This window comes from Puma concolor, chromosome B1 (assembly GCF_028749965.1).
Source record: "Puma concolor isolate L17-30 chromosome B1, mPumCon1.1.hap2, whole genome shotgun sequence".
In the NCBI taxonomy this organism is placed as follows: Eukaryota; Metazoa; Chordata; class Mammalia; order Carnivora; family Felidae; genus Puma; species Puma concolor.
Window position 1 is genome coordinate 207,577,044 of NC_141670.1, and position 15,758 is coordinate 207,592,801.

Sequence of the window (15,758 nt, forward strand, 5' to 3'; positions counted from 1 at the left end):
CCGGCCGTACGAGGGGCGGGGGTCTCTCGCCTCTGTCCCCCTAGATTGAAACTCGGAGACGCGGTTACCCTGAAAAACAGGGCCCGGCCGCTCTGCGATTCTGTCTCCGCCAGGGTGGGTGTCCAGAGTCTGGGGTCTCCCTTTCCTGCCCGGGGCTGCGAGGGGGCCAAAGACCGGCGGAGTCGGGGTCACGGGCAGCACTCAGGGTCACTCGTCCGGGGCGGGATCGCTGTTGCTGCCCGCGACGGAACCCCTGCCCCTGCGCGCCCCGGCGGCGTGGAATGGGGAGGGGAGCCGCGCGACCCCAACCCCCAAGGCCTCTCCACCCCCTCCTGAAAAGAAAGCTTTTGCCACTGGGGGTTCCGCAGGCGCTCACGAGGTACCCTGCACGGGCGGGGGCGTGGGGATGCGCGACCCTGTCTGTGAAGAGGGCGACCCCCGCCCGGGTCCACACCGAGGAGGTCGGATGGTGGTCGGGGGTGGGGGGCAGTGTCTGGGACTCTAAGCCGCCGTGCGGGCCGGGGTCGCAGGCGGTGGCTCGGAGATGCTCCCCCCCTCCCCCGAAAGCGGCGCGAGGGCAGGGCTTGCGAGGGGAGAGGGGGGCGCGTCTCCCCGCCCCCGCCCCCGCCCCCCGCGGGCGCCCGCCCAGCCAATGCGGCCCCGCCCTCGTCGTCACGCTCGGACGCGGGCGGGGGGCGGGGAGCGCCTCCATGTGACGCGCCCTCCTCGCCGTGCCCTTCAGCCGCCGCCGCAGTTCCCGGGGCGCCACATGGAGCCGGCCCGCCGCTGACCGCCCGCCCGCCCGCTCGCCCGCTCGCCCGCAGCCCGGCCCCGGGAAGGTAACCGACGCGCCCGCGCGCAGCCCGCCCCAGGCCGCCCGCTCCCCGCCCGCTGCTCCCGGCCCCGGGCGGGCGCTGTCCGCCGGCGCGGTGCTGAAGCGGGCCCCGCCGTCCCGCCGCGCGCCCTCCCTTTCCGGCTCCTTCTCCGAGTCCCCGGCCTCCCGAGTCGCCCCTTCCCCTCCCTGGTGCCCTGGCTCTTTCTTTCCCGGCGCGCTCCCGCCTGAGGGCCGCTCAGCGGAGCCGGGCAACTCGCCCGCCCGCAAAGCCAAGGGGTGCGGCGGCGGCACTGGGAGCCCTGGGAGAGGCTCCAGCAGCATCCCGAGTGTCCCTGTGGCTGGACCCTGAGCTCCCCATCCCCCTCAGGAACCAGGGGAGAAGTTTGGAAGAGAATCTGCTTTGCGGCAAGGGCGCCCCTGCGCGCCAGCGCTCTGCGGGGAGGCGGGGGGCACTCCCACCCAGCCAGCCCTCCCCAGGCCGCACAAACGCGGGTCTCCGTCTGCAGAGGAAAACACCGTAAAACACTGGGTCTCCAGAGGCCTGGGCTTCCCCTCCAGGAAGAGACCCTGCAGGTGGGGAGGGAGGGGGATCGCAGCCGCGGATTTTACAGGGGGCATCTCCCCACCGGAGTTCAGCTGAGCGGGACCCTGGAGCGCTAATGCAGGTGGAGGGGTGGTCTGCGCTCCCCACCCCATCCCCCATTTGCATTTGTTCCCTGAAGGTTGGATTCCCTGCAGTTTCTCCCTTCCACTCCCTCCCTCACTGTAGTGGTGGGCACTGGAGTGTCGCCTGGATGGAGCCCGGTCTCCTGAGACTCCTCTGTCAGAAGCCAAGGGGGCCTCTCACAAGGGGCATCCACTCAGGCCCCACCCCACCCTAACCACTGGGGTGCCTGTTCCTTCCACAGACCCCAACCCCCGTGTGGCCCAGGGCCCAGAAAGGAGGCAGAAGAGCCAGTCACCTTCAAACACCCCTTGGGCCCTGCCCCCACCGGGCCTGGCTCCTCTGGGCTGTGCTCCCCCAAGTCGTGAGCACCCTGCTCCGTCCCTGCAATGGCCACCAAAAACTAATTTCAGAAACCTAGGGGCCAGGTGAGACCACTTTGCAGGTCCCGCTGGGGTCCTGGGATCTACCTGCCTTGGTCAGGGCATGTGGTAGGAACCCTCCTCCCCAGAGACCACCCCCCCCCCAGGTGTCCCTGTCAGTGTTGGGGTCCTGCCATAAGGTGTGGGGGGGATTGTCAAATGATGCTCTGTCAGACCCCAGACCCACGCTCACACGACGTCAGGTGGGGATGAGGAAAAAGCTCTTCCCCAGGCCTGATCAGGGTGACCTGTGACCACTTCCTCTCCCACAGGCAGAGAACTCCTGGCCACACTTGCATGTGAGTTCCAATCCTCGGGAGGAGCCGCTGAGGAATCAAAGCCATCGTCATGGAGTTCGTGATGAAACAAGCCCTGGGAGGTAGGAAGCAGGGGAGTGGGGGCAGGATCCGCCCAGCTGGTCGCCGGCTGGAAGCTGCTGTGGCATGCAGACATGCGGGGGCATATGGTCACCCTCAGACTTCACACATTCCTTCACTGCACATCCCCCAAAACACACCTGCCCACTCCCTCCCTTGGGAAAGAGCCAGGGACCAAGGCGGGGGGAGGAAATACGCTGGTGTGCTGTGGTCAGGGCAGAGCCCACCAGACAGTGCTGAGAATGGGGTCAAGGGTTAAACAGCAGCACCCTCCCTGGGCCTTGGGGGGAAGGCCCAGCCCAGTGTGGATTTCACGGGCACCAACAGCCAGTCCTAACTGTCAGGGTCTGGTGGTCCCCACAGGCCCTTTGTTCTTGGTGGGCAAAGCCATGGGACGCTGCAGGGTGACTGGAGCAGGTGGGGGGGATCCCGAGCTGGATGTGCACCCTGTGGGTCTCACCCAGGGTGGGGGCAGCAGCATGTGCAGGGAGCCTGGGCTGCTGAGCTCAGGGACAAGAGAAGAGGCCAGGATCGCTGGTAGGGCCCTGGCCCCGTTCCCCCCGGAGGCAGTGCAGCTGTGTGTGTGTGTGTGTGTGTGTGTGTGTGTGTGTGTGTGTGTTGGGGGAGGGGACTGCCCTTCTACCACTGCTGACTCTTATCCGAAGGGAATCCTGTGCCCACCGGGTTCCAAAGACCATCTTCGTGACCAGACACCCTGGCCTAGGAGGTGGGCAGGGCAGTGAAGTCCACACTGGCATAGGTGCTTCCTGGTAGAGCAGTCTGGTTCAGCGGGGCCTGAGGGGCCCAGCTGTCCTGGTGCAGCACCAGCTCCCCAGAGCTCTCTGCGATGGGAGCCTGTGCCCAGCACCTGCCTGTGCCATTTCCGGATGTCTTCCTTTGGTGGCCTCTGTGGGCCACACCCTGACCCGGTGCCATTCACAGCCTGGCGTTGAGTCAGGTGACGCATCTGCAGTGGTGGGAGGAATCAGGACCGTGTTTTGGGAGGAGGGGAGCCAGTGGGGCTGTTGTGGCAGCGCTGAGGTGCAGGACGGCACAGTGCCGTGAAGCCCAGGACAGGGGCCCACGGGTGGGCTGCCTTTCTGCTCACCACAAGTTAAGTAAATAGACATTCGGGCCGGGCCCGGGGCCACATTTTTTAGGATTTTGTGGTCAAGGAGAGGCTGCAGGTTGAGTCTAATTATAATGATTACGTCACCGGGACATGATTCAGGGACAAGCCAGCACCCTGGCACCAGGAGCAATCCATGTTCCACCCAGCCAGTCCCAGACTGCTACAGATAATTAATTAGGTGGCTAATTCAGGCCCTGAGGTGGGTTTGTAAGAACACTGGAATATCTGATCTGGCTGTCTACATGGCTGAAATTAGCTGTGTAATTGCCAGCCTGGATTCCCTTTGTTCCATGTCAGCCCAGAGTTTTTCCTGCAGCGGCGACGGGGCAGGCTTCTCAGGGCCAAGTGGGTGCTTGGCAGCGGGGGGCGGGGGGGCAGGCAGCGGAGGTGCCTCGGGGCACCCTCTTGGTGGCCACGGACAGGGTGTCCCAGCCCAGTGCTGGCTCGGTGTTCACCTTCCCTGCGGTACTGAGGTTGAGCGCCGCCTGATGTCCAGGGCGAGACCTTGTGTTCTGTTTCTGCACTTTCTCTCCCCCGGGCAGGCATCATTTTGGTCTCTCGGGACGAGCACATTCAGACAGAGGGACAGAGACAGACGCCAGAAGTGTTCCAAGAGAGACAGACCCAGTGGGATACACCCAGGAAACCATTCAGAAAGAGGCAGACCCCAGAAATGGAACAGGCTGGAGGGAGATGAAGGCAAGAGAGAGACAGAGGGGCACAGGCTGGAGTTCAGGCACAGCAGCCTCTTGGGGGGATGGAGAATTGGAACAGGACAGCCAAGGGGAAAAGACAGGGCACACTGAGATGAACACTGAGGAGCCCAGGGAACCGGGACGAGAGACGGGAGTGCGGGGTGCGTGGTGGAGAGAGACACGGGGACAGAGACGTGTCAGAAGCCAACTAAGGAATCAAGTCAGGGCTAGAAGCGCAGAGGCCACATCACCTGCACGTGCAGAGAGAGCCCTAGCGGGAGGGAGGAAGGAGATGAGGGTCTGGAGGGAGCCCTGTGGTGGCAGGCCGCACTCAGCCGCACTGGCTGGAGGACTGCACGAAGCCCAGTTAAGTTGTGGTCACCTGAGGCTGTCTGCAGCTCCCTGGGCTGCTGCGTCTTCCTGACCAGGCATCCCTTGGAGTCTTTGCCGGGGACAGAGGCTTCGAGGTGATCGCCTGGGAGGAATGGCAAGCACAGGACTCCGGAATCTAGTGTCAGACAGAGCAGCAGGGAGTTGACAGCAAGTGCACGGCTGTTTCTGTAGGGCCTTGTCCACGCTGGGGCTCAAGGTCTGATGAACTGAGTGACAGTCCAGAGTTCAGGGGCTGCTGGTCCCAAAGGACCTCGGATGCCGTTCGGACGGTGGCGAAAGCCCAGGCGACCCCGGCCTTTCCTGTAAGGCCCTGTTGACGTCTGGTGCTGCCCGGTCCCTGCGGCCCAGCCCCTGTTGACGCCGAGCCCAGCCAGTGGGCTTCTGGTTCTGCTACTACAGTTGCTATGTGACCCTCGCTGGGGGCGTTCTCCTCCACTGACTGCCTGGGGCCCACGGGGCCACCTGGGAGCAGGGCACAGACCCCTGGGCACAGACCACCTGCCACAGGAAGGAAGAGAAGGGGGAGGAAGGTGGCCAGGAGTTGCTAGGGGCTGCCCTGGGCAGTGAGGGGGAGGGGGCCCGGCGGGTGGGAGTGGGGCTGTCCTTAGAACCACCGTGGGTGAGCACAAGTGTCCTGTCCTGTCGCGTCCCAGCAAAGCCATCAGCACTGACCAATGACCTCACAGACGCCTGGTGCCCAGCTCCTTCTCTGCGGGCAGGTAGACAGGTATGGACCACGGAGGAGGGGACAGTGGCTCCCAGGGCTCCTTCCCCTGAGATGGCAGGATCCGCCCAGGCACTCCAGTCCCTGGGCCCCTGGATGGACACGGGAGGGTTTTGCATGGTGGCTCCCTCTTGAGATGCAGCCCGAGAGGGTGGGGCCCGTGGGGCATCTGCTCTTAGGGCCTGAGTTCTTTGTGGGGTGACTAGTGGGCGCTTTAGGTTACTTCAAACTCAGACGTGGTCCCCCTGGACGCTGTTCTGCTGGGGTCCACGCTGAGGCAGAGGGCTGTAGGCCCCATGGGCATGCAGCGCTGGCTGAGGAGAAGTCCCTTGGGGCCAAATTGGTGAAGAAAGTGTCCAGCTGTTGGCAAATTTGTTCTCACTAAGAAAATATCCTGGAGGCTTTTATGTTCTTGGGCTGCCCCAAGATCCATCAAGACACCCCCTGGATTTAATGCAAAGTCTGGGGCAGCATCTCAAGTGGTGGACTGGAGATGGTGGCAAAGTGGCCTGGAACTGGGGCCAGGTGCTTGGGCCACACGTCCTCGGACCTGGGGCTCAGGACCCTCAAGGGCGTCATTTGCGAAAACGGTTTTCTCCCAAGGCCGGGAAGTGGCCAATGGCCCCGCAGTTACATTTACACGGTGGCTGAGAGCGTGGGCGGCTGTCAGTGTGGTGAGGTTGGTTGTAGACCCTCATCGGGCTAAATCAGGTACAGCATGACTATTTTGGCCCTGACAACTGGTTTTCAGCGCTGGCTATCCTGTTGATCTGCCATAGTGTGGCATATTTTGTGTCCAGAGCGTGCTCAGGTCCTTGGGGATGGTGCGGGGACAGGGGAGGGCTTCACGGAGGAGAGGACATCTGAGGTGGGATTTAAGGATGTGCAGATGAGATGGGGACACAGCACGTGCAAAGGCCCAGGGGCTGTAGGGGTTAGAACAGGTGTGGAAGACAGCAGGAGATCGGAAGGAGAATGTTACAGGACAAGAGCGACCAAGCCCCAAGGGGCGGGGTCTTCTCACCAAGCACAGCTCTCCCCTGAGCTCTCCAGTGGCCCACGGCTGCAGGGGCCTGGGGCCTGGGGCCATCCTGTGGGGGGAGAGCCCGGCCTGGGCTTGGCTGAGAGGCTGTCCAGTCTTGGTGAGTAGGAGGGCGGAGGGCCTGTGGTCTGGTGTATTGAGGAGGGTGAGGGCGAGGGAAGGGACACATGTCCGAGCGCGTGTCTCTCTGTCGGGCAAGACTGCGGGCGTATGGGAGGAGGATGAACCTCGGTCACCCAGCCCTCCGTGGACAGAACAGCCTCTCACAGACACATACCCCAGGGAGAACCTCGAGGGCCTCCGCACCCCGTGGGTGGTGGGCTCTTTGCTCCCTGTTGGGGCGCCCTCTTGGGGGTCTCGTGGGGATCAGTCCCCGGATCTGTCGAGCCTGCCAGGGTCAGACGCTAGAGAAAACAGGGCAGCGCCCACCTGCCTCATCGATGGCACAAGACGGGGTGGGGCTGCGGTGGGGTGAGTCTCCCTCTGGGAGCTGGGAGCCCCTCCCTCAGTGCTGGTGCCTTCCCCCGCCTCCAGGGGCGCTTTGGGGGGTCTCCTCCCTTGTCTGGCCCCTGCTTCTGTCAACCGGCCCGAGCTCCCAGCTTCCACTGCTGGCTCCGTGACTCCCAGCTGAGGCCTGTGTGTGCCTGCAGCTGCTTCGGGGACACGGCGTCAGGGGGCCTGAGGTCTTTGCAGGTCAGAAATAGCTCTTTCCCAGACTCTCCTTCACCTTGCCTCCTAGGACCTCGGGTCAGAGCTGCAGAGACAGCCCTGAGATCCCAGGTGGTCCTGTCCGGACCCCCAGCACCCCCACGGGGCCCTACACTGAGGGAGAGGCCAGGCATCCCCATCCTGTCCCAAACCCGAGTCCTGAGGGTAGGGCTGGTCCCATCGGCTCGCCCTCCGGTCTGTCTGGTTTGGAGTTAACCCTGTCTATCGGGGGCCTCTCCTGGGCCTGGGACTGCGCTGCTGGAAGGCTACCTGGGACGGGGCGGCCAGGGCCTCCGGGAGGGTGGCGGAGCCACAGGCCAAGCGGAGCTGCAGGGGAGGAGCAGGCTGGGAGGGAAGTGCTACCTCGTTGGGGAAGACGCTTTTGACTCACAGTAGAGAAGCAGAGAGGGGCTGGCGACGACGTTTGTTTCCCTCACACAGAGAGGTGTCAGGCGGTGGCTCAGCTGCTCCGTGGTGCCATCTGGGCCCGGCTTCGGCTCCCCCTGTGCCGCTGTCAGCGGTGAGCTGCCCTGGGCTTTCGTGCTTAGCCTGCTTCTCAGGGCGCCAAGTGGCTGCCGGTGCTCCCGGTCACAGCGACGGGACAGGGCAGGAAGCAGCGGGGGGCCCAGGGAGCAAGCCCGGGTTCTGCTTGGCAGGTGTGTTTATGGGATCTGGCAGAGGGTTTCCATTTGTGCGGCACGGGCAAGAAGGGTCTGCGAAGGTGAGGCCGAGCCGGGCGCATCCCCTCCGAACAAGGCGGACGGCGCTGGGCAGGCAGCTCACGGTACCTGGCTCACATCCCCTCGGGAAGTCTTGATTTTCAGATGTAAGGCCCCCAGAGCATTGGCCCTCCGAGGGCGGGGGCGCCTCCTCCTTCCCTGGCTCCCGCCTGAGAGCCGGGGTCTCCGCGAGCAGCCAACAAGGGCTCAAAGACAAAACGCCAGCATCATTCACAACGGGCCTCTCAGCTGCCCTGTTGAATCAAGCACCAGCTTACCTCCCTGCACTCGGGAGAGACACCACTTACCCCACATGTGTCAGAGGCTGGAAGGCACATCAGAGAAACGGCCTTTTCTCCCTAAAACAATGAAGGACAGTCTTTCCCTCAGGAGAATATGGTCCTGGTTGATTGAGCTACAGCTCAGTTATAAAGCTTTTGCCCCGGTGTGGGAATAAAATGGATATAAATGCACTTCAACTGGTAAAGTCATTTATTTTTTGCCTGTTGGTTGGCGAGAAATTCTGGTTGGGATTAAAGCATTTGTTTTAATAGCTCCCGTGTGACAGGCTCACGGTGATCTCGCACTGACACCAGGGACTGCTCGGCTGGCTCCGGAACACTGCACATGTCATGCTGGGGCGTCAACCCAGCAGAAGGAGCATCAAGGCCAGGCAGACCCTAAGGCCACCCGATTTCAGAGACTCTGGCGTGGTAGACCGAAGCTCGGTCGTAATGGATCAGGCGGGGCGGGGCGGGGGGGGGGGCGGACGGGGCCATCCTGAGACTCCCGCTCTCGGCTAGCGGCCGCCCAGAGCACCCCTGCCCCATCTAGGGGGTGGTGGGGCCACTGGCTGGGGTCCGCACACTCCTTCCTCCTGGCCTGTGTGTGCTTAGGCGTCGTACACATCTCTCTTTTCTGGGGTTGCTCTCACTTTTCTCACCCCCTGGACGGGGCGGTGGGGGGGACATGGTTCTTCCCACCCTTGCAGAAATAAGTCAGGACCTCTGGCTTCCTTTTCTTAGGGACAGCCTGACAGGGTTGAGGGAGAGTCCCCGTTCTACTCCTTAGGTCCGCTTTGGTCCCATGGGCCTGACTGTGATCTGTGACCTCCAGACTAAGGAGGTGGGTTGAGGTCAGGTGGCCACTTGGGGCCCAGCAGAGGGCTTGGGGTGCCAGTTCTGAGTGCTGGGTGCCATGTATTGTGTCAGGTGCTAAGTGCTATGTGCCGACTTCTGAGGGTGCTAGGTGTTGTGTGCTCGGTGCCGAGAGTACTGAGTGCTGGGTCTGGGTGCAGAGGGTGCCGTATGGTGGGTGCTGGGTGCTCGGTGCCGAGTCCCTTGCAGACTGGGACTCAGGGGGTTGAGACTCGGTCCGGCAGCCGTGGGAGGGGCTCTGACAGAGCCTGCAGGCAGGGCAGTGCTCACACCTGTGCCTTCTGGCCCCGCTGGCAGTTCCTAAGATTTCCTCAGGACACGGCGGCCTCGTCCAGGCAGAAATGACGGACCCCGTGCTGAGTCTTGTTTCTTGGGCTGGGTGGTGGGCTTCTCGAGGGCAGGGTGCTGCCCACCGCATGCACCCCAAGCCATGCTGGCCCCAGGCCTCTGCCTCCGCGGTTTGGCCCCCAGTGGTTTAAAAGCAAGGACCACAGACCCAGGGAAACCCCGGAGGGGTGGGGGGAGGGGGGAGAGGTGGGGGAAGGGAGGTGCAGGGGTGAGTATAGGAGGAGGGGTGGGCCTGGGGAAGCCTTAGCAGAGCTGCTGGTCTCAGGGCCACAGGACCATCCTGCACTTAGCTTCCCTTCAGAAGGAAGGTTCCAGAAACATGGACTACCACTCCAGGCTTTGTACCTGGTCCATGGCCGTGAGAGAGAACAAGTTGCCCAGACCCAGGCTGGAGTCAGCCTCCCCCAGCGGGACCCGCCCTTCCCAGGCTGGGAGCATCGTGGGAGGTCCCTGAGACTCAAGGCCAGGAGGAGAGGGGGCCTGGGGAGGCCTCCCATCCCTGGTCCCCGTCCCCTTCAGCAGACGAGGGGCCAAGGGCGGCGACCCCAGGGCCATGGCCACAGCGTCCTGCCTCATTGTCAGCACTGGTGAAGGGGCAGCCATGTGAGTGGCAGAGTGGCTGAATGGAGGGGCAGATACGTGGAGATTACAACCAGCCTCGAGCCGCGGCCGTGCCATCTGTCCCGGCGCTTGGCTCTGTTTGGGCTCACTAATTGGCGTTTTCATCTCGCTTCTGTCTCTGTTTGTCCTCTCCAGAAAGCCAAGGCCGGCCTGGCGCCTGGCTCCACAGGCCCCCGGGGCCCCTCCCCAGGGGGCGGGAGCATCTGATGGTCCCTGAGGGGAGGGGAGGGGGACTTTGCAAACAGCAGGAGGAAAATCCTCAGACCACTGATAAAGGTTTGCAAAGCCTTTGACAAAGGAGTTGACAGGCAGAGGAGAGGTGTTCGGGGCACAAGAAGAGGGGCGTCTCAGAAGATCAGGGAAGTGCGTTCAGTACAGCAGCACCGGTGACTTGGCTGGGGCAGGGCTCCGGCCTGCTTGGGGGTCTCTAGGTCACCCTCCACCCAGCACCTCACAGTGCCTGAGGCAAGGCCACCCAGCCCAGGGCAGCCGGGTGAGACAGGGCCCCCCCCCCCCCCCCCCCCCCCCCCGGGCCTTGGGCCCGGCCTCCCACCAAGGGCTTGGAGGGGTGGGGACCCCGTGCCAGCAAGCACAGTGCAGAAGCCAACTTTCTTTCACCCAGTTCATCCTTGCTTGTTATTCTGACCTTGACCAGGGGCTGAGGTGGGAGCTGGCTTTAGACGGCCCCTCCCCTCAGGGGGCTCTGCAGGGCTGCGTGTGCCCCACGGGGCGGGGCAGTGGGGGCAGGCAGCCCATGACCAGGACTTGGCTGTGGCAGGAACGTCCCTCGTTTCGTGTGCCTTGTTACAGTTGACGTGACTGATGTGGCCTCTCATCTTCACTTTCTCCTTTTTAAAGGGCTTCTGCTGTTTTACTTATTTTAATATACGGACTTACGTTTCTTTTTAAAAACCTTCTGCGGGTTTTGGAACCTACATGCCCTTTTAAAACCTTATTTCAGCTCTAATTGTCACCGTCAGGAACCACACTGTGCATTCTGAGCCCTTGCCAGTGCTGTCCGGGAGTCCTGTGGCCCAGCCTCCGTCCACACCCACCTCCCGTCCGATTCGGACCTGGGCAGTTGGTATTGCCGAATGTCCTCTTAACATATAAGAAATATTTTGATCTTTGCGTTCAACTTAAAATTCTTTTCATTGTTTTCATTTTTGAGGCGGGGGGGGGGGGGGGGGGGTGGGGGGGAGGGGGAGGGGCAGAGAGAGAGGGAGTCACAGAATCCCAAGCAGGCTCCAGGCTCTGAGCTGTCAGCACTGAGCCCAACTGAGGGCTCGAGCTCATGAACTGTGAGATCATGACCTGAGCTGAAGTCGGACGCTTAACCGACTGAGCCACCCAGGCGCCCCAATGTTTACTTATTTTTGAGAGAGAGAGAGAGAGAGAGAGAGAGAGAGAGAGAGTGCAAGCAGGGGAGGGGCAGAGAGGGAGACACAGAATCCGAAGCAGGCTCCAGGCTCCGAGCCCCATCGGGCTGTCAGCACAGAGCGGGGCTCGGACTCACAAACCGTGAGATCATGACCTGAGCCGCCCAGGCGCCCCACGTTCAACTTTATAAAAGATATGTGTACATATTTCTCTAACAGGAAACTGGATGCTTATGGTAGGGAATTGAAATAATACAGAAAAATATAAAGAAGTGATATGGAAAATCGAGATACAATGTTACTTTAAAATTCTGTTAGAATGTCTCATTACTTAATTTAAAAATATTTTTTCAAGGAGGGATGCCTTCAGTTCTATTTCTAATTTTAAAAGACTCTGCAAATGCTCTACGCGGTGCGTTTCTTAGAACTAGTCCGGGAGGGTCAGCGGGTTAGCACCAAAGGCTGAGAGGAGAGAGCCTGTCAGGATGACTGTGGTTTAAAATAGGTTCCAGCAGGAAACACTGTAACTGTCTTTCCTTACAACAGGCTTCGAAGCTGGACGTTTCAGGGAAGTCTGGTTCATTCGCAGACGGATTTAGACAGAAACCCGCCCTTGGCGTGATGGGCTCAGAATCAGAACAGACTTCCCTCCAAGTTCAAGGAGCTGTTTGTCAACATTTGCCAGACTTCCCCCCACCATCCTGGCAGGGGTGTGGGGGAAGATGTGATTCTGATCCACACTGAATAAGAGTTTTTCCTTGAGTCCCCCGCCCCCACCGCCCACGGGGGTCCTTGTGTGTTTCTCGGTCCTGTGCTCATTCTGACCAGCTCAGACGTTCCGGGATGGGGGGCACTGAGCTCTTGCCAGACCCCCTGCCCCACGCTCCTTACGTGGCGGTATCAGCCACTGGGGCTGGTGTCACGATGACGATGTAAGTAGTGCCCCCCGACGAGCCAAGCAGGGCAGTACAAACTCTTCTTTCTTGTGATAAAGCCCTTGGCTTGCCCTGCAGCCAACATGTGTCTCGGTTTCCATTTGCCCAAGTTTCTGCGGACTGTCTCTCATGCTTCCCACGTCGGCCAGCAGCCCTTTACCGCGACCCTTCCGTGCGGTCAAAGGTTCCAGATGGAGGGTTGGCTGTTCCTCTCCTCTGGTGCAGCTGCCCCAGGACTCTGGTACGTCCCGCTCCTGTCAGCACTGGTTCTTGCCCAGGCTGTCACTCAGCATGGGCTGGATTCCCCTGTCTTCTCTTACGGCTGGGTCCTCGGGAACGTTCTGTGGCAGGGTGCGTAGGGAGGAAGTCTCTGTGTTGTGCCTTCACACGTGACTGGCGGTTGGTTTTTAAATTGTTTCTTTAGTGTTTTGCGAGAGTGCACGTATGTGTGCACGCATGAGCAGGGGAGGAGCAGCGAGAGAGAGGGAGAGAGCGAATCGTGGGCAGGCTCCATGCCCCGTGCGGAGTCCAACTCGGGGCTCGACCCCGTGACCCTGGGATCATGGCCGAAATCAAGAGTCAGACGCGGTTCGTGGGTTCGAGCCCCGGGTCGGGCTCACTGGTGTCAGTGCAGAGCCTGCTTCAGGTCCTGTCTCCCTCTCTCTCTGCCCCTCCCCTGCTTGCTCTCTTTGTCTCTCAAAAATAATAAAGTTTAAAAAAATTGTGAGGTTATTTTTTTGTTGTCTTCCAGATTCTAAAGTTGCTGTTGAATCATCAGATGCTATTCTTATTTCCAGGGCTCTTTGCATGACCTGCTTTTTATCTCCTCCCTCTCTAGAGGTTTTACTAGCATTCTGAAGTTTCAGGATTTTGTTGATTATTTATTTATTCCTTTTGAGAGAGAGAAAGAGAGAACTCGGGAGGGGAGAGGGAGACAGGATCCCAAGCAGGCTCCGAGCTGTCGGCACAGAGCCTGATTCACGGCCTCACACACTGTGAGATCAGGACCTGAGCCAAAACCGAGAGTCGGAGGCTCACCCGACGGAGCGCCCCCCAGACGCCCTTGAACTGCATTTTTAATTTCTACATTTATATTTAGCTTCCAAGAGCTCCTCTGTGTGTTCTAAACTACCCCCCCCCTTTTAAAGAGTTTCCCTACTGGGGCGCCTGGAGGGCTCCGTCGGTTGAGCATTCGACACTTGGTCTCACAGTCCGTAGGTTTGAGGCCCGTATTGGGTTCTGCGCGGACAGTACAGAGCCTGCTCGGGATTTTCTGTCTCTCCCTCTCTCTGCCCCTACTCTTCTCCCTCTCTCTTTCTCTCAAGGTAAATAAATAGACTTAAACAAACAAACAAACAAAGAATATATATACATATATATCGAATACAAATAAAAATGAGAGTCACCCCGCCTTCTGTACTGTCCGTGTTCTCTGGGCCCCTCTCGCCTGTGATTCGGGAGCTGTCTTCACGGCGGAGGCATTCCTGGGCTGCGCATTCAGAGTGAGGTAAGAGAGCCTGATGGGGAACTTTGCTGGGTGGGACTTTGGGCTTGCCTGTGGAATAAACGCGCGGTGAACTATCTTTAGGTCTTGTTTGGGGCTGTGGTCCCACTTCTCCGAAAACGGACCCTGCGTGGCTGGATGGCAGGGTCTGCAAACAGGGCAGGGGGCGGGGGCTTGGGGAGGGGTCTTCCGTGCCCACCTAACCCCCGTCTGCGGCTGGACTGTCGCCTCTGCCCCCAGTGCCCGAGTCTGCGGGGCTCCGGTCCGATTTCCCCAGGGAGATGACCGGGTGGGGCGGAACCTGTGCAAGGAACGCGGTGCCCCTCGTGCGGCCCTCAGCCCGCCCAGCCCGCGCCCCCACGTCCTCGAGGCCGGCCCCTCCGCTCCTGCTGCCGAATCCGTGTCCTGGCGGGGCCTCCTCCGCTCAGTTCCGCCCCGCGACTGCCTTCCGTCTTCCCCAGACCTGCCGTCTCCACTGCCTGTTCCCTCCTCGCCTGTTCTGCGCGGCCTCGTGCGGTGATGTCTTACGTTTCTTTCCTCCCGTCTGGAAAGGCCGCCGACAGGCACGTGTGTTCGACCCATCAGTGCGAGGGCACGTGGCTTACGGACGGTCAGAGTTCTCCTGCCCAGTGTCCGGACGCCCGGTGTGAGCTTGCATGGGTTCACCGCCATCGACCTACCCGACACAAGTGTCGTGCGTCGCGGGCCCGGGGCTTTGCTCTCGTGAACCGCGATGCGTGGACATCCCCTCGCTTTCACCCCGTCGTGTCGTCGCTATTTACCGTGTTCTTGCCGTGAGCCAGACGCGGAGACGGTGTCTGTGTGGATGAAACATCTGTTCGGTGTGGGAAACGGAGGAGCACAAAGTGGGTGAAACACCGCGCCCCGGCAGTGGTAGGCGCCACGCGAGAGGTGACTCGTGCGTCATCGGAGGCGCTGGCGCCACGGCTGCGGGAGGAGGGGTCTCTGGGGGAGCCGCTCGTCCCTGGCGGCCCCAGCACGGGGTGGGAGGAGCGGGTGCACGGCCGCACCTGTTCTGACACGCGTCCCCCCCCCCGCCCCCGAAAGATCACACAAACCCTCGTCCCCGACAGCGCTCCGTGATGGACGTCACACACGCGCTCCCCACACGGGATTCTGTGAAGCTGCTTGAATGGATAGAATGCTCTCACTTCCAATTGGTCTTCGTTCAACGTCTTTCACTTACTGAACACAGCGTTCAACACGTGACTTGTAGTTGCCGTGTTCACGAATCACACGCTTTAGGTAATTTTCTCTCACTTACTAATGCTTTTCTATGCTTGTTATGTGCCACTTAACTCTGTGCTGCTCGGGATGTCTCATCATATGCGTTTACGTGGTTGGCACGTCGGGGTTTGGGGTGGTGTCTCTGTCACGAGCTGCCCTGCCCCACTTGCTGGCGTGTCTGCTGATCGTTCTCTGGGTGCCAGACCTTCTGAGTTTCACCCTGTTACATGCTCGATGTTTTTGTTTTCCTGAATGTGTTCACGAGCTTTGCTCCAGATGTGCTCAAGTTGTGGAGACACTTTGATTCTCTCTTGTCTTATTCTGGGGCTTTGTTAGGCAGGACCAGAGGAACACATAAGTCGGCGGGTAATTTTGCCCACAACCAAGGCCGTCCCTTCTCCCCGCTGTGACAGATGCGTTGGGGTTCATGGCCTTTTCTGCTGGGGCTATTGGAGCACTCTCATTAAAAGGCAGAGGTTATCAGGGCGCCTGGGTGGCTCAGTGGGTTGAGCGTCTGACTCCGGCTCAGGTCACGATCTCACAGTCTGTGGGTTTGAGCCCCGTGTCCGGCTCTGTGCTGACGGCTCAGAGCCCGGAGTCTGCTTCAGATTCTGTGTCTCCTTCTCTCTGCCCCTCCCCTGCTTGCACTCTGATTTTCTCTGTCTCTCAAAAATAAACTTTTGGGGCACCTGGATGGTTCAGTTGGTTGAACGTCCAACTCTTGATTTTGGTTCAGGTCATGATCTCACAGTTTGTGGGTTCGAGCCCCATGTCGGGCTCTGTGCTGACAATGCGGAGTCTGCTTGGGATTCTCTCTCTCCCTCTGTTTCTCAAAATAAATAAATAAACTTAAAA

At 60.5% G+C, this 15,758-nt stretch overlaps 1 protein-coding gene across 2 annotated transcripts in view; it reads left to right on the plus strand.

Annotated features, from left to right (window-relative positions):
* Positions 1-724: 724 nt before the first annotated feature.
* The window catches only part of CPLX1 (complexin 1), a 31,940-nt gene continuing 16,906 nt past the window's right edge, over positions 725-15,758 (plus strand). Inside the window, exons 1-3 of one of the 2 annotated variants that reach the window (XM_086705688.1) lie at positions 740-839; positions 1,744-1,927; positions 2,194-2,300. In XM_086705688.1, coding sequence (XP_086561814.1) covers positions 2,270-2,300 — 31 coding nt within the window. In that variant the 5' untranslated portion in view covers positions 740-839; positions 1,744-1,927; positions 2,194-2,269. Of the gene's footprint in view, positions 840-1,743; positions 1,928-2,193; positions 2,301-15,758 lie in introns of both variants that reach the window. The other variant, XM_086705687.1, reaches the window with a different exon arrangement.